The sequence below is a fragment of the Temnothorax nylanderi genome, unplaced genomic scaffold (assembly GCF_030848795.1).
Source record: "Temnothorax nylanderi isolate EJ_2023f unplaced genomic scaffold, tnyl_v1.0 TNYL_tig0266_pilon, whole genome shotgun sequence".
Classification (NCBI taxonomy): domain Eukaryota; kingdom Metazoa; phylum Arthropoda; class Insecta; order Hymenoptera; family Formicidae; genus Temnothorax; species Temnothorax nylanderi.
In genome coordinates, this window is record NW_027249328.1 from 35,222 (window position 1) to 58,212 (window position 22,991).

The 22,991-nt window shown below is 35.6% G+C and overlaps 5 protein-coding genes and 1 long non-coding RNA gene across 16 annotated transcripts; 3 read left to right on the plus strand and 3 right to left on the minus strand.

The window, feature by feature from the left end:
* Nucleotides 1–198: 198 nt before the first annotated feature.
* On the plus strand, nucleotides 199–1,844 carry Tfiifbeta (transcription factor TFIIFbeta). Its single transcript, XM_071718742.1, has 6 exons — nucleotides 199–508; nucleotides 807–958; nucleotides 1,021–1,110; nucleotides 1,195–1,319; nucleotides 1,392–1,535; nucleotides 1,632–1,844. Exons 1-6 carry the CDS (start codon nucleotides 360–362, stop codon nucleotides 1,788–1,790), a joined length of 819 nt encoding a protein of 272 aa, XP_071574843.1. The 5' UTR covers nucleotides 199–359; the 3' UTR covers nucleotides 1,791–1,844.
* Nucleotides 1,565–5,164, minus strand: Mpi (mannose phosphate isomerase). Of its 2 annotated transcripts, none has more exons than XM_071718740.1 (6): nucleotides 4,937–5,164; nucleotides 3,651–3,981; nucleotides 3,270–3,585; nucleotides 2,937–3,104; nucleotides 2,657–2,859; nucleotides 1,565–2,588 (listed from the first exon to the last, which is right to left on the minus strand). In XM_071718740.1, the coding sequence occupies exons 2-6, from the start codon at nucleotides 3,966–3,968 to the stop codon at nucleotides 2,385–2,387; spliced, it is 1,209 nt and encodes a 402-aa protein (XP_071574841.1). In that variant the 5' UTR covers nucleotides 3,969–3,981; nucleotides 4,937–5,164; the 3' UTR covers nucleotides 1,565–2,384. The 2 variants fall into 2 exon arrangements, with proteins under 2 accessions (XP_071574841.1, XP_071574842.1); XM_071718741.1 differs by lacking the exon at nucleotides 4,937–5,164 and adding an exon at nucleotides 4,844–4,921.
* Nucleotides 5,165–9,116: 3,952 nt separating this feature from the next.
* LOC139780185 (GDP-D-glucose phosphorylase 1) lies at nucleotides 9,117–12,979 on the minus strand. 5 transcript variants are annotated; one of them, XM_071718714.1, is made up of 7 exons: nucleotides 12,826–12,979; nucleotides 12,526–12,607; nucleotides 12,162–12,403; nucleotides 11,818–12,098; nucleotides 10,122–10,224; nucleotides 9,738–10,047; nucleotides 9,117–9,249 (listed from the first exon to the last, which is right to left on the minus strand). In XM_071718714.1, exons 3-7 carry the CDS (start codon nucleotides 12,366–12,368, stop codon nucleotides 9,134–9,136), a joined length of 1,017 nt encoding a protein of 338 aa, XP_071574815.1. In that variant the 5' UTR covers nucleotides 12,369–12,403; nucleotides 12,526–12,607; nucleotides 12,826–12,979; the 3' UTR covers nucleotides 9,117–9,133. The 5 variants fall into 5 exon arrangements, with proteins under 5 accessions (XP_071574815.1, XP_071574814.1, XP_071574813.1 ...); XM_071718713.1 differs by having other exon boundaries at nucleotides 12,674–12,979; XM_071718712.1 differs by lacking the exon at nucleotides 12,826–12,979 and having other exon boundaries at nucleotides 12,526–12,662.
* A 410-nt stretch (nucleotides 12,980–13,389) lies between these two features.
* LOC139780178 (uncharacterized) lies at nucleotides 13,390–22,536 on the plus strand. 5 transcript variants are annotated; one of them, XM_071718704.1, is made up of 4 exons: nucleotides 13,468–13,876; nucleotides 19,730–19,922; nucleotides 21,317–21,485; nucleotides 21,564–22,536. In XM_071718704.1, exons 1-4 carry the CDS (start codon nucleotides 13,710–13,712, stop codon nucleotides 21,644–21,646), a joined length of 612 nt encoding a protein of 203 aa, XP_071574805.1. In that variant the 5' UTR covers nucleotides 13,468–13,709; the 3' UTR covers nucleotides 21,647–22,536. The 5 variants fall into 5 exon arrangements, 1 of the variants encoding a protein (XP_071574805.1); XR_011720152.1 differs by lacking the exons at nucleotides 19,730–19,922; nucleotides 21,317–21,485; nucleotides 21,564–22,536 and adding exons at nucleotides 13,958–14,159; nucleotides 14,223–14,434; nucleotides 14,514–15,007 and having other exon boundaries at nucleotides 13,573–13,886; XR_011720153.1 differs by lacking the exons at nucleotides 19,730–19,922; nucleotides 21,317–21,485; nucleotides 21,564–22,536 and adding exons at nucleotides 13,958–14,159; nucleotides 14,223–14,434; nucleotides 14,514–15,007 and having other exon boundaries at nucleotides 13,573–13,876.
* LOC139780179 (probable ATP-dependent RNA helicase DHX37) lies at nucleotides 16,346–19,412 on the minus strand. Of its 2 annotated transcripts, none has more exons than XM_071718706.1 (5): nucleotides 18,997–19,412; nucleotides 18,719–18,920; nucleotides 18,444–18,655; nucleotides 18,267–18,364; nucleotides 16,346–17,597 (listed from the first exon to the last, which is right to left on the minus strand). In XM_071718706.1, the coding sequence occupies exons 3-5, from the start codon at nucleotides 18,644–18,646 to the stop codon at nucleotides 17,533–17,535; spliced, it is 366 nt and encodes a 121-aa protein (XP_071574807.1). In that variant the 5' UTR covers nucleotides 18,647–18,655; nucleotides 18,719–18,920; nucleotides 18,997–19,412; the 3' UTR covers nucleotides 16,346–17,532. The 2 variants fall into 2 exon arrangements, with proteins under 2 accessions (XP_071574807.1, XP_071574806.1); XM_071718705.1 differs by having other exon boundaries at nucleotides 16,346–17,612.
* On the plus strand, nucleotides 17,538–18,260 carry LOC139780180 (uncharacterized). The gene is made up of 2 exons (XR_011720155.1): nucleotides 17,538–17,592; nucleotides 17,763–18,260. It is a non-coding gene; the product is annotated as an uncharacterized lncRNA (long non-coding RNA).
* Nucleotides 22,537–22,991: the final 455 nt, after the last annotated feature.

The following is a 22,991-nucleotide window of genomic DNA, read 5'->3' on the forward strand; positions in this document are numbered from 1 at the left end:
CGTTTCCGCGCTCCATGTAATGGCACCCTAAGAGCTGTCCAGCCGACCCTTCGATAGCGCTAAGCGGCGTTGCGATCAAAACCGCTACCAAACGAGCGAACTGCTAGGCTAGCGGAGGTCGGCTGAACGCAGCCTATGCTTATAGTATGTGACGTAAATCAATTATCTCGATGCTCATTGGTTCAGAAAGTCTTATGCTATGTACATGCAGCTATGCCATTTTGTGTGCGATAGCCTTTACATTTGTTTATGTATGTATGTAACATACATTTTGCAGAAAAGTTCAATGGTACTCCATTACTGAGAAAAGGGAAAGTGGATAGTTTTGTTGTTCTTACCGAGATATTGAAGAAATAATAATGTCTGCGAGTGTCACACACACGGAAAGAGAATTGGATTTGAGCAACGCTGGCCGCGGTGTGTGGCTGGTCAAAGTGCCTAAATACATAGCTAACAAGTGGGAAAAGGCACCTGGCAATATAGAAGTCGGCAAATTGAAGATCACCAAGTGAGTTTATCTCTGATTACAACTGGAATTGTTTCTCCCAAAATGAAAGCATCTTATTTTTAATATATGAGCATGATCTTCGCTTTTGTTGTAAAATTTATTCATCTTGTTTGTTGCATTGTGCTGCTAAATATGAAAACAGCCATGCAAACGTTGAATCTTAATACATGGTTTATATCTTCTCTATTGTTTACATCTTTTTGTAGTATGTATCTGCTATAATTTTCCACTTATAGAAATGGATACTTTAATCTGTTTATCTATTAATTTAATTCTCATCTTTATCTACCTTCTCTAGAAATCCTGGACAGAAAGCTGAAGTATCTCTCAAATTATCGGAAGCTGTCTTAGCCTTGAAAGAATCCGGAGAAGGGGAAATACCAAAACAACATAGGTTAGATGTTACAACAGTCACCAGACAGATGCTAGGAGTATTTTCTCATGTTGCCCGTAAGTCTGATGGAATTTCCCAGTTAATATATTCTTTAGAATACTTATCGTTAATTTTGCAGCCTCCGCAAGTTTAGACGCGATTGTTCCAGAAACAGAGAAACTCTTTATGGAAGGAAGGATTGTACAGAAATTAGAATGCAGACCATATGGTATACCATCTTGCATATATAAATGTAGATATATACTTTTATCTTCTTAGAAACAGGTTGCATTATAAAATAAAATTGTTTCAGCTGATAATTGTTACATGAAATTGAAATTAGAAAGTATCAAGAGAGCTTCTGTGCCACAGAGGCAAGTCCAGCAGTTAGATAGAGTTGTACAAAACTTTAAGCCTGTATCTGATCACAAACATAATGTAAGCATTATTTTTATTAACTTTCTTTTAACATTGTGGAACCGATCTTTGACACACAGAAACATTTTACAGATCGAGTATGCTGAAAAGAAGAAAGCAGAAGGGAAAAAAATGAGAGATGACAAGGACGCTGTGCTGGATATGCTTTTTGCAGCATTCGAGAACCATCAATATTATAATATAAGGGACCTTGTAAAGATCACGAAGCAACCTATTGTAAATATATTTTCCATCTGTTCATACAATTAATTCAGAATGCATAGTTTATTTTATAAATTACAATTTTAACATTAAATATTACGTAAATTTCAGGTTTATCTAAAGGAAATCCTCAATGAAGTTTGTAATTATAACTTAAAAAATCCCCATAGAAATATGTGGGAATTGAAACCGGAGTATCGACATTACAAAGTAGAAGAAAAGCCCGCGGAGAGTACCTCAAAGAAAGGCAACGAATCAGAGGATGACTGATTTATATATATAAATATATTTATAATAAACTTCATCGAATAATGTTTTATATAATACCAATCGATCAATCAATGCTACAGTCCAAGTAGGTCCCGGGCCTCCTCAAATCTTTTAAGGTTTTGAGACAAGATTTGTTTTCTGGAAGTAGGTTGTCAGCCTACCGTCCAATCCCCAACCTTGAGGGTTTCCTCTCTAAATACAGAGAGGTTCTCGTGACAAGATACTTTCGGTGGATTGCCATCACCATCCGAGAGGTGGCGATCGTCGCGATTGACGAATTTTTGGTTGGATTAGAACCCGGATCATTGGCGCACGTCACTCTGCGGCATGATTTATGCCGATACTCTGCCACATGTTTTATATAATATAGTTATTGTATAAATAAGTTTCTAGATAATGTACAGTTCATAACTGTGCTTCTCAAGATAACGTTTTTCATGTACTCTCGAGAAAATCATGTACATTAGCAAGTAATTAGAAAATTTAACATCATTATGCGTACAGAAAATTTCATGTACAAACTGCTTTAAAATATTAACCATATTTGGCACTTCACAAGCATATTATCAACGTTTGTTGATTTAATCCACATTCTCAAACATTTGAAAATGCTTGAAACATCAGCATAGGATGGCAACCACATAAAACTTTCATCTCCACTTCATCATTGGCAGGAATAAACAAAACGGACCCGCGGGAAAAAATCTTAGAAGATATTTTTGCTTTACCACCAACTATTAACAGAATGCTAGGCGAGTTTCTCGGTTTTAAACTGTAAGATGGTCGTCCAGGCGGTAACTGCAAGATATTTAAGATAAAAATACAATCGCGATTATTTCACTGAATAATAACGTATCAAAACTCACAGTGATTTTAGCAACTGCAAATTCTGAAACTGGCGGACGAAAAACTTGGGTGAATATATCTTCTCGGAATGGTTGAATCTTTTTCACAGAAGACGATTTGCATTCAAATGACAATACTTGGATTAAAGTTTCTACATCTTTCAGTTTTGGAGTAAGTCCAGCTCTTATTACATTATCTGAACATGCCATACACTCTATACAATCTGAAAATTGGATTGAAAACTCAATTTTTATTATATTTGAGTAAACATATTAAAATCCAAATCCAAAAATAATTTACCGCCAGAGAGATACGCGTGAGGTACGTTTGGTCCAATGTATATGGCTTCACCTGGCTGCAGCGTTACATAATTAAATAGATATATTGCAAAACAGCCTACATCTCCAGGATAATCCCCGTGCAAACGTTCTAACAGATCGGCTTTTATCCACTGCCTATAAGAATCATCTGAGAGCGACTAAACATGATTATATTTTCTAACAAAGGATTCTTCCGACGAAGAAGAACGCAAAGATACACAAGTATACAATAAATTATGGTATAATCATTAAATTACGGTACAATCAATAAATTATGGTACAATCGTTAAGAAAGTTATATAGAAATTGTTACCTGTATCGTGTAATCTGTCTATCAAGCTTCTCAATTGCTGTGTTACTTTATTGGAATCACAAGTCATAAGACTGTAAAAACACTGTTGCAAAGCGTCGCTGATTGTAGAATCAGCTGCTTGAGATAAGCGATGAACATTAGTTTCCCCTACGACGGCAAATAACTCCGATATGTTATTCAGATAATCTTTTATTTCATCAATTGGACGGAATCCGCACAGTGCTTCAAAAGGACACAGAGCTATGGCTAGTTCCGGTTTATGATTCGGATCTTTGTAAATATCCGGATATAACTCGTGCAGCTTCTTCGCCTTTTTCTGAAAGACCACAGATCGATTGTAACGCACCACACTTTTATGCTTAATGGAAAAAAAGATGTTACCTTATCCGGATGCACTTGAATGGACAAAGCTTTACTTATAGACAAGACTTTAAAGAGGAAAGACAAGTTGGAACCAAACATTTGTACTCCGTTGCTGCCTAACGTCTCGATATTCTCTTGGACGTATTTCTGCAGAGGGACATCTGTGTCCTTAAGATACGATGGACCATTCTTGTGAGTGCCCATCCATAATTCTGCATAAGTCTTCTGCTCATCCACCATGAAATCGGCATTGGCTGATTTTATCAAAGACGCGACAATACTGTTCATACCACGTTTTCCCCAATCGTACATTTGAATTGCACATTTGAGTTCCATCTTCAAGATACATCTACAACAAGAAACAAACATTTTCAATACATATAAGTATAAACATTTTTATGCAATACAAATAACTAAAAATTATTTTTCTTGCTTTTAACATTTCTTTAATAAAAAAAATGTATAGAGAAGAGCATTCAGAAAAATATACTATTCGCCAAAGTTAATCAAAAGTTCTTAATGAGCACAAGTCAAAAAACTGATCCTGCATTAAAAGTAATCTTTTTGATAATTACTACGTTTACGCGAGCGTTACTTTTGTAGTAACTTACGATAATTCCTTCGCGTAAACGGGATTTTCCTTCGCGTAAACGGGATTTTGTAGTAACTTGCGATAATTTACTCCGCGTAAACGAGTGATATATCGTAAGTTACTACAGAAGTAACGCTCGCGTAAACATAGTATATAGATGACTATATAATACGATCGTATGTTTTTATTTTGATAATGCATTTTGATAATACGATTTGTTTGTTTCTATTTATATAAAACAAAATGCTTTATCATACTTTTACTTCGATATCCTCTTTGCTTGTGGATACCGACTTCGTGCGTGAAACCTTGAATCTCGAATAATTCTATGCTTTCTCAAAAATTCCCTTTTATTTGTATTATTAAGTAGATATATTTTATATGCTACTGTAACTTTCGTAATTATTCGGAAGATAAATTTCTCAACGCAAAGAAAACTGAGAACTCCAGAGAGCCAGATTATTGATCCATCTATCGCCTTAATTATATACATTTACTGATAAATATACAATCATTGAACTTTGCGCTCTTGTTAGTATAACGTATATATATTTATAATGTAACGCTTAAAAAAAAAACGGGCAAATCAACGTAATATCTCAAATGCCTGCTGTCGTACCTGCGTTATTTGACTCGAGGGTCACCTTATATTACGAGATCTATCTTATCATCCCGATATCGAATATATATATGTACATACATACATACTTACGTATTTCCCTCTCTTTAAAAACACTCGGCAATTCCTCTCGTCGAATAACATCGTTGTTACATCGCACACTTCGTTCTTATAATGTAATCGATTCGTATATAAACACGGGAGAAACGACTGTTTGTAACCGAAGATTCGGACCAATTCGGACCCGCGGACCATTCGGACAATTTGGAGGTTGTAATTAATCGGCGTTTACTCGGTGCTACTGCTACTTAAAAAAAATTCTTTTTGAGCTCACATTAGTAGCTGCACTATATTACACTTTCTGCACTTAAAATAGTACTAGGGGGCCTATTAGGCTGAGTTTCCACTGAGCGCGTCACGCGTCGCGTCATCCGAGTTAAACCAATCAAAACATCCCATTTTGTTCCCGTCACAAGTAATGTAATAAAATGAGATGTTTTGATTGGTATAACTCGGATGACGCGACGCGCGACGCGTATAGTGGGAACTCAGCTTAAGGCTGAGTTTCCACTGAGCGCGTCACGAGTTATCCAATCAAAACGTTTCATTTTATGACGTCATTTCCGACGCGAGATCTTGCCATAAAATGAAACGCTTTGATTGGATAACTCATGACGCGGCGTCATGACGCGACGCGCGACGCGTATAGTGGGAACGCAGCATTAGGCAGGGCACACACAATTTTTCGTAGAACGTAATGCGGGGTCTACAATGGGAGTCGCAAAGTCGTGAGTCGCAAGAATTGACCAATCACAGTCGATTATTCTCCTCAGATTCGATTGTGATTGGTCAATTCTTGCGACTCACGACTTTGCGACTCGCATTGTAGACCCCGCATAAAGGCCATCGCACACAAAATTGCATAGGTTGCATAAGCATAGCATAAGACAGCTGGACCAATGAGCATCTTATGTAAATTAATATGGCGACTTTATACTGGATGCTCATTGGTTTAGCGGTCTTATGCTACGCTTATGCTAAACTATGCATTTTGTGTGCGATGGCCTTAACAGTAAGGCTGCGTTCCCACTATACGCGTCGCGCGTCGCGTCGTCTGTCGTTAACCAATCTAAACATCTCGTCACAAAGTAATAAAATAAGATGTTTTGATTGGTTAACGACAGACGACGTGACGCGCGACGCGTATAGTGGGAACGCAGCGTAAAGCCCCTTGCACAATGCCAGGCAACAGGCAATAGGAACAGGGAATAGAAATCAGAAATCATGTATAAATGCATAATAAACAGTGACACAGGCAATAGGCACAGAGTTTCCGTCACGTTGGAAATTCTGTGCCTATTGCCTGTTGCCAACCAATCATAGCATTCGAATTTTTTAGGTTGTAATTAACGATTTTTTGGTTATTTCCTGTTTCTATTGCCTGTTGCCTGGCATTGTGCAAGGGGCTTTAGGTTTCGACCTTATGGTGCGATCCCATGGTACGGAACGTATGCGCAATGCGGAATTGGCGGAATGCTCGTGATTGGGTCGACCTCTTTTACGTTGGTTCCGCCGACTTTTATCCGCAAGTTTTTATTTTATCCGCACTGATCGTGCGGAAACTGCGGAAGCCTACTTATTATGTCCTTGTGTGCGAGTGTGAAAAGACAAAATGTCAGAATCTCAACAGAGATCCGTAAGAATATTATTAAAAACTATTTAAATTTTTGGCTTTGGTGGCAATTGGTGACAATTTTGTAGGTTATGAATGGAATTCGTTAATGTGACAGATGTATTGCATGTATGTACGTGTGATTCCGTTCCGCTGAAATATAATTTTCCGTGTCCCATGGAGCGGAAAATGCGGAAGCGTAGTCTGTACGTGCCAATAATATACACTGTTCCGATAGATACAATGAAAGGATCTATGGGAAACAATCTTGTGATTGGCAAGAGTCAATTGCGCTTCCGCGAATTCCGCTCCATGGGACATCGAAAAAGATATTTCAGCGGAACGCAACTGGCGGAATATCTGCGATTGGACAGACTTCATTCCGCCAATTCCGCATTGCGCATACGTTCCGTACCATGGGATCGCACCATTATGCTAAGACTCCATAGACGCGGCAACGCCGTGCGGCAGAGTGCGTTGACCAATCAACAAATTTTGATTTTGCCGGAGGCGACTTGCGGCAGCCTTCTGATTGGTCAACGCACTCTGCCGCACGGCGTTTCCGCGTCTATGGAGTCTTAGCATTAAGGTGCGATTTCACGATGACGCTCGACGCTGGATTCGAGCGTCAAAAAGCTAAACTGTGTTTAGCTTTGACACTCGACGCTCATTTCAGCCAATCCAGTGGTTAGGTTATATTTCGCGTCCCTCTGAATCTATCACGTGACCAGATTTGACGCTCGAATCCAGCGTCGAGCGTCATCGTAAAATCGCACCTTTACTGTTACGTTCTACGAAAAGTGTGTGTGCCCTGGAGGTCGATTCTGTATTTTGAGACGAGGTGAAAATTACAAAAGTGAACAGATTTACTAGATTTCGACAAATAAAATTGTAGATTCTCTAGTGAATTTCCTCACTTTTGTAATTTTTACCTCGTCCCAAGATACAGAATCGACCCCCTGCTTTACGTATCTTTTCACGAGGTAAAAATGCGAAAAGTGAACAGATTTACTAGAATTCGACCAATGAAATCGTAGATACTCTAGTGAATTCTCTCACTTTTCGCATTTTCACCTCGTGAAAAGATCCGTAATAGGCCCCCAGGGGGTCAATCATGAATCTTTTCCCCTAGGGTGGAAACGTGAAAAATAAAAAATCTCTCTTTCTATTGATGTTAAATAGAAAGAGATAGTCATATAAAACTTTTCACTTTCCACGTTTCACATTAATACATGATTGACCCCCAGGAGGTCGATGGTCGATTCTGTATTTTGAGACGAGGTGAAAATTACAAAAGTGAAGAGATTTACTAGATTTCGACAAATGAAATTGTAGATTCTCTAGTGAATTTCCTCACTTTTGTAATTTTCACCTCGTCCCAAGATACAGAATCGACCCCCAGATGTATGTGGCCTAGTTTACACCGATCTCTTGATACGCGTATTAAATAGTATATTTGAGCTGATCAGCCAATAATCAAACTAATTTACTAGTTATTTACTATTTAAGGGTCGGCAGGAGACATTTATTACTAGAATAGTAAAATCCATATTACGGCCAAAATATTGAGAAATCGCACTTTAACTATGATATTCGTAATCAGCAGCATCGCCTTCAAGCTGCTAAAGAGCGATTTTTTGGAAAAATGGTCAAAATAAAATTTTCGAGTTTTTATATAGAAACTTCGCTTTTATAGTAACAGTATCACATACTACGTTTACGCGAGCGTTACTTCTGTAGTAACTTATGATAATTCACCCGTTTACGCGGAGTAAATTATCGTAAGTTACTACAAAATCCCGTTTACGCGAAGGAAAATCCCGTTTACGCGAAGGAATTATCGTAAGTTACTACAGAAGTAACGTTCGCGTAAACGTAGTATGTTATTACGTTTACGCGAGCGTTACTTCTGTAGTAACTTAAGATAATTCACTCGTTTACGCGGAGTAAATTATCGTAATTTATCATAAGTTACTATAGAAGTAACGCTCGCGTAAACGTAGTATGTATGTATGTATAACATTTACTACGTTTACGCGAGCGTTACTTCTGTAGTAACTTACGATAATTTCTTCGCGTAAACGGGATTTCCCTTCGCGTAAACGAGATTTTGTAGTAACTTACGATAATTTACTCCGCGTAAACGGGTGAATTATCATAAGTTACTACAGAAGTAACGCTCGCGTAAACGTAGTAATTACTGGAGCACAAAAATGGTTATAACTCGGAAACAAGTTCAAATAGGACTCATGTTTATATATACTTTTTTTTTATTGTTTTTATGCTTGGGGGTCGATTGTGTATCTTGAAATAAGGTGAAAATTACAAAAGTGAGGAAGTTCGCTAGCGTATCTACGATTTCATTTGTCGAAATCTAGTAAAATCTGTTCACACACTTTTGTAATTTTCACCTCGTTTCAAGATACACAATCGACCCCCTGAATCCACCACTGCAATGCTTCTCACTTGGGAAACATCCTGTATATTTGAAAATTTCAAGTAGTAATAAAATTTTAATTATCACAATGTAATAAATTTCAACAAATTTTAATTTATAGATTTAATTATATTGCAACAAAAGAATAAAAAAACTTTATCATATTCTATAATAAACATTTTTATTTTTTCAAAATAATTTTAAGCTCATCTTTGATTAATAAAAAATATTTTTCCGTAATATTACAAAGAACATTAATTACATCATTTTCTGTTAGATTATTGTACATATTTTCATCTAAAATACATGTATTACGTTATAATTATTTATATTATTGAATATAAAAATACAAAAAACTCTTTATACAGGGTGTTAAAAAAAATTTTTCGATTTCTACAAACATTGTAGGAATAAGAGCCCGAGCACATAGAATAACTTAAGCAGTAAGCAAATCAGCCAATCACAATCAAGAACTTAAGACAACGCAAGCGATAGCGAATCCATACTGCTGATTTTCTTACCGCTTACGTCTGTCTGCTTAAGTTTTTTATGTGCCCGAGCCCTAAGTATTTTTTTTTTATTTAAAATGTGTGACAATAAATGGGATCCACATAGAACACCTCTTATAGTATACGATAAAGATTGGTCCATATCTTAACAGGTATTTGATTTAGGACCCATGTTTACTGGACATTTTCTTCTTATTTTGATGAGTACTACTTGCTCTCAAAATATGGAACACTTTTTTTAAACACCCTGTATTCAAATACAGATTTTATTCTTACCTCTAATTGATAAATGTCCAAAGAGTTCGCAAACTCCAGGTATAAATGCAGTTGTATCTTTGACACCAATTAATGGCTTTCTAGCCCAAATATAAATTCGTATATCGTTATATAATTCATCATTAGATTTTGATTTTGCTCGTGTAATATATACATTATATGCCATTCGACGTAATTGTAAATAGTTCACTACAAGAAATGTGCGAGATACAAAATCTTCAATATTTTTAAAATCAGACAATTTAAGACAGAATCCTTTTGCTGGATAATCTACTAACAAGTGTATACCAGAAATATAACTGCAAACATCCTAAAACAAAATAAATATCGATAACATCTTGCAAATATTTACAACAGGTTGTTATCGAAAATAATATTACCTACAATATATTCAAGAAGCATCTCGTATTTTAAATAGTATAAATGCCAATGTAAATGATTAACAGAGGCATGCGCACATAAACCATTGAAAGCAGCCCTTAAAGACCTAAAGTAAAAATAAAAAATTAATCTGAATTTAACCGACACAACTGGCCAAAATTACCCCTTTATTGAAAAATAACAACGTTTCAACCCTTATCAGGTCCTTTTCAAGTGAAATATTATTACAAAGCCGCAACACCCTTAGGAAAATTTACTTAAAGTTTTTTAAAGTTACTTAAAGTATTTTAAAGTATTATAAAGTATACTAGCCGTAATAATAGTATATAATATAATAGTAGACTAATAGTATACTGACAGCCGAGCGTAAAGTTTTCTTTCAGTTATTAACCTCAATAAAAACTTTATAAGCAAGTCGCAAATATACTTTAAATTTACTTTTAACAAACGTAATACTTATAAATATACTTTAACTTTACTTTTTATAAAGGTAATACTTAAAGCTGATTTTAACTTATGCGTGTTGTTTCAACAGTATACTTAAAAAGACAAGTTCCCTTTTTCACCACACTTGCACCACACGAGACATTAAGAAATATTATATCATATATCCAATTCAAAATTTTATTACTCTTTTTAAACTGAATTTGTTTCTTAAGATGATTTTTGGAAAATTATATATTTGCGCTGGTTATGACATATGTAGACTATATATAACACTTACATCAAATTAAGAAGTAGTCTACCACGTAAGGCAGTTGGCTCACGATCCAGAGGTCCCGAGTTCGAATCCCACCAAGGTAAGTGTGTTTTTCAAATACGAGAAAATATTTATAATCATAGACTGCATCTTAAGAAACAAATTTAGTTATAAAATAGTAATAAAATTTCGAAATAAATAATTTTTTTGTATTCCGGGTGAATATCGGAAATCAGTGTCCTCTAGTATTAAGAGGACTGCAATCTTAAGTCTAGTGTCTCATGGTTAGAGGATATTCCTCTAGATTTTAAAATATCTTCTTGAGACCGTATTTCAGAGGAAAATCCTCTAAAATCAAGCGGGAGCCACTAAATGACAGAATATTTTTTTTGGGGTGATTAATAGTAATTGCATGAGTTAACTTAAAGTAATCTTTAAAGTATATTATAGAAATACTTAAAGTTTGGTTCGAAATCACTTCTAGTTTATCAATAGTTTATCAATAGTAATTTCTTTGGTAAACTTTCTAGTTTATTTTAAGTTTTTTTAAGTAAATTTTCCTAAGGGCATATACGCAAAAAACATCATACGTCGCCAGACGTTGATTCCTAAGTTACATCGTGCGTACATACGATATTTTTGTGCGTTAAATAATAAAATGTAAAAGTGTAGAAATACGTCTGGTGACGTATGATATTTTTTGTGTACCTGTATGTTACGGCTTTGTAATAATATCTTGAAAAGGACCTGATAAGGGTTGAAACGTTGTGATTTTTCAATAAAGGGGTAATTTTGGCCAGTTGTGTGGGTTAAATTCGGATTAATTTTTTAATATTTAAGCGGGGAGCACAGACTTTTGTGTGCATAACGCATAATGCGTTATGCAAAAGTCTGTGTTCTCCGCTTTACTGGTGAAAGAAAAATATATACATATATATAGTATATATATATATATAATTTCATGTCACATTTAAATATTTCTAATATAACAATAATTACCATAAATTGCTTAATAGACATAATTCTATTACTTTGCGAAGACTATACTCTGTCATAATTTGTGGCAAACATTTTAAACGTTCTGTAAGAAGTAAACAATGACTTTGTTCCAAAGGACTGGCATTAATTGCAACTATGTCATTTGTGTCGCCATTTCCTATGTCAAATAATATTTCTTGCTGTGTTAGCTTAGTGAAATTAAAACCTATAGGGCTAAAAGATTGTAACGTAGATGTGATTGATTCCGGAGCACGTCTACACTGAGCCCTATCTGGATTTAACTGAAATTGTCATTGCATTATGCATTATACAAAAATATTATTTTTAGATATTAATGAGTATACCTGTATTAGAAATCTGTATTTTCCCTTCAATGTTTTACTCTCTCGTATATTTAAAATATAGCGAAATGCTTTAATTTCTTCAGCTTGTTTCCACATATGCTTCAAAACATTATCAAATGAAGACTCATTTTCCTCGCATGAATTAATGATAAAATTAAAATCCTTTGTATCATAAACAAATGTAGTAATTTGTTTACATGAAAACATATTGCGTATGATTTATACCAAATACATTGAGTAAACTATAAAAATAAACACAATGATATATTGATAAATTAACATTAACTGTATAATTAATATTAATACTTTAAACTATGGGTAATTATATGAAAGAAAGTGGCTTATCGATTTGGCTGAAACTTACTAGTATTGTGTATTTTTGTACGTACAATACGAATACGAAAGTTAAAGTTGTCACTCTCACGTAGGACAAAAGTTATAAAGTACTAAAAATAACAGTTGTGGGGTTAGGAAATCTGTTATATCGGGGCAGCATATAGGTATATACATACATACGTATGTACATACAATGGGGAGCAGGAATGAGTTCCTTTTTCGGTGTAGATGAGCGCATTATTTCTACCTTCCAGCCAATTGCGAACCTAGAAATGGTGCACTCATCTACACCGAAAAGGAACCCATTTGTGCCCCCCAGTGTACATACTTCTTCTCTTCTTCTTCTTTATTTAATTGGCTCCTGCCTCTAATCCGAGGACAATATGGCCAGCTTTTGCCACTGTTTGTATAGTCAACTGTGAGTAGCTTGAACCGCTACTGGTAGCCGTGTAAATAGACTTAGGTTCGCGAGGCGGCGTTCATGTTTGGATAGGAGGGAGAGAAAGAGTGGGAAAGCCACTAGCCCAGTGTACATACATATGTACATACATACATACCACTGAACATGGTGTAAGTAACAAGGTGTGCTACGACGCAGGCATTTCTACTGACCAATAAGAGAGCGTGACAAGATTCCGCCATTTTGTATAATTCAAATGGATATTAAAACGAAGATTCGGGCAAGAAAGAGTTTTAATAAAAGACCTTTCGTGTGTAACTATAATTTATACGGTAAATATATATTTTAAAAAATAATGAATACAAACACAAATATAAATAAACAAATATAACAAATACATAAACACGTATAAGAAACAATAAACACATAAATTACTTTTTATTTGAGAATTTTGTCATTTTTCTTTTATGTCTTATATTCTATTATTTTCTGTCGAAATTTTTTTATTAATTATTCGATGTCTTATCTATGTATGATGTATTTTTACACTTTTTAAATGAACACGACGGGATTATAAAAAGTATATATAACAAAAATATTTTTTATATTGCATTCCCTAAGAGCACAGTTGACGGAAAGTCGACGGCAAGTCGACTTTTATAAGTCGACTTCTAGTCGACTTCTAAAAATGGCGGAAAGTCGACTAAAAGTCGACTTCTAAATAGTCGACTTATAAAAAGACGGAAAACAGTCAAGCGGCGCGTCATGCATCATCAATATGGCGGCGAATCTCGAGGAGGCTGGAGGACCAGATGAGTGGACCAGAGTTTACGCGAGTGCGAGGAATACGTGCCGCGAGACAGGACACGATAAGACGCCAGATAGTTCTTGCAGGTATGGCGGATCAAGTCGCGAGAAAGGTTTTGCCCGACGAGGTAAAAGAGGATCAGGATAAGGCCAAGTGGAAACATGCTTACAGGTTAGGTATGGTGTGTTATTAATTATCATCGATAATTAAGACCTATTGAATGCGACCTCTCCATTCTGTATCATCTTTCAGAACATCAGAAATGAAGGAACCTGTGTTCATGCATTCTTCGTGCGTTCTACGGAAAATCAGTCCGGAATAGGTGGTTTATAAAGAGGTGTACGAAACGAATAAGATGTACATGCGAGGTGTCACGGTGATAGAACCCGAATGATTGCCGAAATTCGCCCATGCTATGCCATCTTAGTGAACCATTGGTTGATCCACCGCCAAGGTATTTTTATCACAATTGTTGCTTTATAATGTTTTTCCTACTTATTTATAAAGATATTTATAGATATAATCAATGAACCGGGAAGATCATTTGCCGCGTGTCTGGTACATTCGGAAAGGCCGAATGGGCACTACCATCGATGGATATAGAGCATCCGTGGACGGTGTCAAGTGGTTAGCGTATTTCTTCTTGGAGGGTCAAGTGTGCCCTAAGCTGAAACGATTTGTCCCGTTGCTGCTGACGACACCTGGGAGCATCACCAAGTCATGGGCCAGGTAAATCGTTATTCTATCTCCTTTTGATTTCACGTTGATTCATCGAATAGATTACATCAATTCAATACGATTTTTTCAGGTTGATACCACGCACTCAAGCAATAGTACAAACGCTGCAGTCGCAGGGAGTCGTGTCCAAACACAAACTGCTAGAAATCTGGGGTTCGGATAAAAAATGTGAGATTTTAATTTATAAAATAATATTTAGATATTATCATAGACTTCTATACAATACTAGACCGCTGACAGACATCTCGCCCGTGATGCTTGCCGCCATGTTGATTTTAGTCAAGATATGCTATAGGTACTACAGATTCTATACAAGTGGTTTTATACAAGATTTCTATACAATAGTCTGGCATATACAGAATGTCCAAAAGAAAGGGTTTAATACTACAGGAGTAGTATTAAGGAGTAGTGGTTCGATTTCGGCATCCAAGTACGCTACACGTCGAAGGCATGACTTACAAACTTATTGATAACATGTACCAATATTTAACACAAAAACATTCGCCTGCTTCGTTATGTACTGTAATAACGAATGCAGATAAACGCACATCATGAGCAACTGAACACCCGATAGTGACTTATTGTTAATTCAATATGGCCGCACCCTTCACTAACACTTGCACCTTGCACTCGCATCAGCTTTTCGGCAGTGCGTCCATAGATGTTAGTGGTCTAGTATAAAAGTCTGTGGATATTATATATTCATAATAATATATATATACAGGGTGTCCCATTTTAACTTGGACAGCAAAATATCTCAAAAACTAAGCTCCACATACAAAAATGTTTCAGACAAAAGTTGTATGGTTTCAAGGGGGACATAAGATGGTACCATTGGTTTGACCTTGGATGGTCGTTTAAAGCTCACATAAACGACACCTTTAATTTCTTAAATGGAAACCCCTATTTTTCAATGCATATTCTTGTAGCTAATCTCGAGAGCTTTTCAAAACACTATAATAAAGTATTTTTTCGTTAAGAACTTTTGGAATTATGAGGCTTGAAAGTTCTAGTATTTTGACATAAATTACAAAATATCTTGTAAAACATTAAGTTTTCGGTAATGTTACCTTAATACTTTTATGCACAGAATAATGAGACGAATCAATTGGTATGAAAAAAAGACATAGTTGCTTTTAAGAAAAAGTATGCAGATGCGTGTTGCAAATTACATATTTTTTCTTAAAGGAACTGTGCCTTTTTTCATACCAATTGATTCGTCTCATTATTCTGTGCATAAAAGTATTAAGGTAACATTACCGAAAACTTAATGTTTTACAAGATATTTTGTATTTTATGTCAAAATACTAGAACTTTTAAGCCTCATAATTCCAAAAGTTCTTAATGAAAAAATACTTTATTATAGTGTTTTGAAAAGCTCTCGAGATTAGCTACAAGAATATGCATTGAAAAATAGGGGTTTCCATTTAAGAAATTAAAGGTGTCGTTTACGTGAGCTTTAAACGACCATCCAAGGTCAAACCAATGGTACCATCTTATGTCCCCCTTGAAACCATACAACTTTTGTCTGAAACATTTTTGTATGTGGAGCTTAGTTTTTGAGATATTTTGCTGTCCAAGTTAAAATGGGACACCCTGTATATATATATATATATATATATATATATATATATAATATTATTATATATTTACAACATTATGATAATAATATGATATATATTTATATAGCTAATTTTGCATATTGTTTCGCGATTAACGCTGGAATGTTTTAATTTTAGTTCTGTTATTGTCAGCTTACCAGAAGTGGCTGCCGGAATCCGCGCACGCAGAAGTGGCACAGATATGGCCGCCTTTGTAATTAAGAATAAAACATTAGGATTGTAATTATACAGTTTTTTAGATAATTAAATTATTTTATATATGAAAAAAAATCGAAATGCATCAGTTTTAGCCCTCCAGCAAGGGGTCGATTGTGTATCTTGAAATAATGAGGTAAAAATTACAAAAGTGAGAAAATTCATTAGCGTATCTACGATTTTATTTATCAAAATCTAATAAAATCTGTTAACTTTTGTTATTTTTACCTCGTTTCAAGATACACAATCGACCTCCAGACGTACGCGGCGGTTTATTTTATCGACTTTAAAAGTTGGCGGGAAGTCGACTTTTCGTCATGACGGGAAGTCGACTTTTCATCATGACGGGAAGTCGACTTTAAGTCGGTGGTTTTTGCGACATTCGCCGACTTCAAGTCGACTTAAAGTCGACTTTCGTCCTTAAAAATGTCGACTTTTCTGCCAAGTCAGTTTCGGTAGAAGTCGACTTCAAGTCGACTTAAAGTCGACTTTTTGCTCTTAGGGTTGGCTGCGTTCAGCAGAACGTTTATTTTGCAACTGTTGGAAGTTTTTTCGAGCTCAGATTAGATTATTTTTCTAGTACTACGTTTACGCGAGCGTTATGCTGGGTCTACAATGCGAGTCGCAAAGTCGTGAGTCGCAAGAATTGACCAATCACAGTCGAATTTAAGGAGAATAATCGACTGTGATTGGTCAATTCTTGCGACTCACGACTTTGCGACTCGCATTGTAGACCCAGCATTACTTCTGTAGTAACTTCCCTAAGAGCAAAAAGTCGACTTTAAGTCGACTTTAAGTCGACTTGAAGTCGACTTCTACCGAAACTGACTTGGCAGAAAAGTCGACATTTTTAAGGACGAAAGTCGACTTTAAGTCGACTTGAAGTCGGCGAATGTCGCAAAAACCACCGACTTAAAGTCGACTTCCCGTCATGATGAAAAGTCGACTTCCCGTCATGACGAAAAGTCGACTTCCCGCCAACTTTTAAAGTCGATAAAATAAACCGCCGCGTACGTCTGGAGGTCGATTGTGTATCTTGAAACGAGGTAAAAATAACAAAAGTTAACAGATTTTATTAGATTTTGATAAATAAAATCGTAGATACGCTAATGAATTTTCTCACTTTTGTAATTTTTACCTCATTATTTCAAGATACACAATCGACCCCTTGCTGGAGGGCTAAAACTGATGCATTTCGATTTTTTTTCATATATAAAATAATTTAATTATCTAAAAAACTGTATAATTACAATCCTAATGTTTTATTCTTAATTACAAAGGCGGCCATATCTGTGCCACTTCTGCGTGCGCGGATTCCGGCAGCCACTTCTGGTAAGCTGACAATAACAGAACTAAAATTAAAACATTCCAGCGTTAATCGCGAAACAATATGCAAAATTAGCTATATAAATATATATCATATTATTATCATAATGTTGTAAATATATAATAATATTATATATATATATATATATATAATTATAAATATATAATATCCACAGACTTTTATACTAGACCACTAACATCTATGGACGCACTGCCGAAAAGCTGATGCGAGTGCAAGGTGCAAGTGTTAGTGAAGGGTGCGGCCATATTGAATTAACAATAAGTCACTATCGGGTGTTCAGTTGCTCATGATGTGCGTTTATCTGCATTCGTTATTACAGTACATAACGAAGCAGGCGAATGTTTTTGTGTTAAATATTGGTACATGTTATCAATAAGTTTGTAAGTCATGCCTTCGACGTGTAGCGTACTTGGATGCCGAAATCGAACCACTACTCCTGTAGTATTAAACCCTTTCTTTTGGACATTCTGTATATGCCAGACTATTGTATAGAAATCTTGTATAAAACCACTTGTATAGAATCTGTAGTACCTATAGCATATCTTGACTAAAATCAACATGGCGGCAAGCATCACGGGCGAGATGTCTGTCAGCGGTCTAGTATTGTATAGAAGTCTATGATAATATCTAAATATTATTTTATAAATTAAAATCTCACATTTTTTATCCGAACCCCAGATTTCTAGCAGTTTGTGTTTGGACACGACTCCCTGCGACTGCAGCGTTTGTACTATTGCTTGAGTGCGTGGTATCAACCTGAAAAAATCGTATTGAATTGATGTAATCTATTCGATGAATCAACGTGAAATCAAAAGGAGATAGAATAACGATTTACCTGGCCCATGACTTGGTGATGCTCCCAGGTGTCGTCAGCAGCGACGGGACAAATCGTTTCAGCTTAGGGCACACTTGACCCTCCAAGAAGAAATACGCTAACCACTTGACACCGTCCACGGATGCTCTATATCCATCGATGGTAGTGCCCATTCGGCCTTTCCGAATGTACCAGACACGCGGCAAATGATCTTCCCGGTTCATTGATTATATCTATAAATATCTTTATAAATAAGTAAGAAAAACATTATAAAGCAACAATTGTGATAAAAATACCTTGGCGGTGGATCAACCAATGGTTCACTAAGATGGCATAGCATGGACGAATTTCGGCAATCATTCGGGTTCTATCACCGTGACACCTCGCATGTACATCTTATTCGTTTCGTACACCTCTTTATAAACCACCTATTCCGGACTGATTTTCCGTAGAACGCACGAAGAATGCATGAACACAGGTTCCTTCATTTCTGGTGTTCTGAAAGATGATACAGAATGGAGAGGTCGCATTCAATAGGTCTTAATTATCGATGATAATTAATAACACACCATACCTAACCTGTAAGCATGTTTCCACTTGGCCTTATCCTGATCCTCTTTTACCTCGTCGGGCAAAACCTTTCTCGCGACTTGATCCGCCATACCTGCAAGAACTATCTGGCGTCTTATCGTGTCCTGTCTCGCGGCACGTATTCCTCGCACTCGCGTAAACTCTGGTCCACTCATCTGGTCCTCCAGCCTCCTCGAGATTCGCCGCCATATTGATGATGCATGACGCGCCGCTTGACTGTTTTCCGTCTTTTTATAAGTCGACTATTTAGAAGTCGACTTTTAGTCGACTTTCCGCCATTTTTAGAAGTCGACTATTTAGAAGTCGACTTTTAGTCGACTTTCCGCCATTTTTAGAAGTCGACTAGAAGTCGACTTATAAAAGTCGACTTGCCGTCGACTTTCCGTCAACTGTGCTCTTAGGGTTATGACTCAAGGAGAACAGAAAGTCAAGAAAAAGTCAAAATGACGTCAAAATGACGTCAAAATGACGAAAAAATGATTGCAAACAGTCATTTTTTGATCATGACGAAAAATTGATTAAATTATGATTTTGAAATTCAATATGTTATTTTAAATGTTTTGCAATAATTTACACTTAAATTGTTTCCGATATTTATAATTACATATTAGTACTTGAACTTTATAGTATACGCACATAAAACCTTTTTTTTAATAAAAATGACACCATCATGATAAGAATGTGACTTTTCGTGATGCCGAACATTTAATTTGCAGCGTGTGCGCAGTTCTTGGGTGCATTCTTGTATCTCTCTCACTCAAGCACAACGGCGCGGCGGGTCATTATAACGCAGCTCTGCGCGCTACATCAGTTCACGTTGTGTCCTATACAGTGTATCGAAGTTACAATTTCGTGCTGGGAAAAATTAAAATATTGTTTCAAGGACAAAGCTTTTGTTTGCTATTTATAGTAAGTAGATATTTATTCCGAAAAGTTATGACTGTTCTATAGGTTATGTATTATGATTTTCCTTACATCCATTTAAGCTGCGTTCCGATATACACTGCCAGTACTGAAAATCTACAGATCACGTTACGTATACTATGGATTTTCAGTACTGGCAGTGAATTTCGGAATGCAGCCTTAAGGTGGAAGCACATGAAATTGCAGGAGCCATGAGCAGAATGCAGTAGCCATATGCGCATGCGCCATGGTATCTGCATTCTGCCCATGGCTTCTGAATTTTCAATCTACATAAACTATGCTTATGTATTTTTATGTAGATTGAAAATTCAGAAGCCATGGGCAGAATGCAGACACCATAGCGCATGCGCATATGGCTTCTGCATTCTGCTCATGGCTCCTGCAATTTTATGTGCTTCCACCTTTAGTCACATGAAAATATTTGTCACGAGGTTATGTTATAGACGTTGGGCATTGCAATTTAAAATATTCTGAGTACAGTCGAAGTGAAGAAAAGAACTGCATTATCGTGATTGCAGTAGATTCGAGTGGATATTATCATGAAATAAATGGAAAATTTGATTATGTATTCATGTCTCTTGCAAGAGTGCATAGAAAATTAACACCTGAAGATTCAGTGTCCATTAAGCCAAAAGATTTGCCTATATTGCCTCTTAAGGATGAAGAGGCCTTTTATGCTTTTGACTTCCTTAAAAATGATGACAATTTTCTTTCAACAGTATGTTCTGTTATTTATTTTATTACTGTATTTATTGCTGCATATTAGTCTTACATATTCCGTTATAATTAAGCAATTAACTAAAAAAATAGATACGAGATAAAAATAAAACCCTACAGTTGTTTACCTGGTTCTTTCTCTTCACTTAAGGGTCGGCAGGAGACCCAGGCAAACTCAAGTGCACTCAGGTGCACTTTATGCACTAAGTGCACGTTAAACTGCACTTTAACTCCGTATTTTATTTATTATAAATTTTTAAGAGCAAAAATGCAAAATCGGGCTCTGTAGCGGACTGCATTATTATATAAAGAGTATATTAAAAAAAAATTCACGAATTTATGTAACTTATTTTATGAGAAATCTTGTTATTACGAATTACGGATTCGTAATAACAAGATTTCTCATAAAATAAGTTACATAGATTCGTGAATTTTTTTTTATATACTCTTTATATAATAATGCAGTCCGCTACAGAGCCCGATTTTGCATTTTTGCTCTTAAAAATTTATAATAAATAAAATACGGACTCGCAGCCACTCGCAGCTAACCCAACCCGACAGAGGTCTCCACCGTGTCTCCTGCCGACCCTTAAGACAGATTGTAAATCACGTAATCGTAATACATAAATAACAAGTACGTGAGTAACATATCTATGTTTCAGGTTGATTATTTTGTCATCTTGATGCCAACGGGAAAAAATGAGGCGGTACCTATAGGAAAGTTGCTATCAAAAATATTCTCCAATTCATTGGCTAGAATCATTAATTATTCAGGTTCAGGATCAGTGAAAATAAAACTACAAGGCACAAACATTCTTATAGTAATTGAATGTAAATTTTGAATTACTTCTATCGAACTTTTGGTAAAGTATACTCATACGAAAACTAATTCGCTATTTTTTTAATCAGGTGCTGTTGTGAAAAAATTTCCAGCATATAATGTAACAGAGTTACATTCCAAAATTTTACGTTGGTTTTCTACAAACAACTAGAGAAAAATTAACACTTAGATATATTCCACTAACTATATGAATATTTAGTTTCTTTTTCAACTACTTACAGAGCAGTAGTTGGGGATTGTTTTTTTAATCAGAAATGTTTACTTTTATATAATGTTTTTTTTTGTTAACTACTCAGAGCAGTTTCCATTTCTTTTTGTTTTTTTAATAATAAGATATGTTTACGTTAAAGTGGATATTATATGAAATATTCTTATGAAATATGTTTATTTTTAGCTATTGTAGTAACTTCTTTGATACGTTCTAAATTTAAGAAATAGGTAAAATGTTATTTAATGTTTTATTGTGTTTAAAAGCTAAGAGAATATAATAAAGCGGTATTATGCTATGCATATGCAGCCTCTGCAATTTCATGTGCAATGGGCTTGACTGCTTGTGATACAAAGGTGCATATTCTGAACTCACTTTTAACGATAAAAGTGCCTCTACAAGTAACTTGGAGATCACCTGAGAAGCCATATTTAAGGCATTTTTGTCGATAAAAGAGGGTTCAGAATGGACCAAAGCCTTTTGCACTTTATTGATAAAAGTCACTGAAAGGTCACGACGCCGCACAATGGGACATTTTGACGATCTAGGCGCTCAAAAGTCCAAAAATAAACTTTTTTAAAAACATTTAGCGCTATAACAAATGTTATTATTAAGGTTCAACATTTGCAAAAACAAATTTCTTTACGCTTTATGACGCCTACAGCGGATATGTGAGAGGTTCAAACTGTTCACTATCGAGCGAGTGAACCGGATGCTCGGCTTGTCATAAGTATCAGTTGCTTTTATTCGCCGATTTTAAGCAAACAGCTGTAACCATAATTATTACACCTGACACTATGTATACTCCATGATTAAAGGTAACTAAACACATATATACACTTTTGTTTTAGTAATCCTGATGGTTCGTTTTTTATAGATCAAGATACAGTTCAGAAAATGAAAATTTGATATATATCTTGCCAAAATGTAAACTTTTATATTGTTATAGCACAAAATAGCGGATTGATCTTTTCATAGATAGAAAGTAGAAGTATTTAGGTCTTCAAAACATTAAAGACATTTTGCGATTTTTTGCGATCTTTCAAATAGTGCGTGTTTTTGTAAATGTATGTGCCTATAATACGATCTGGCACGCGCGCGCCGAGGCGCACCGTGTAGACTTTTACTTTGTTATACCATAAAATAACGGATTGATTTTTCATATATCGAAAGTATGTAGAAGTATTTAAGTTTTCAAAACATTAAATTTTACGTTATGACGGAACTAGCCATGGAGCTGTACTGCTGCTGTACGGACAGCTCTGCCGCGGAGTGCGACTTAACGATA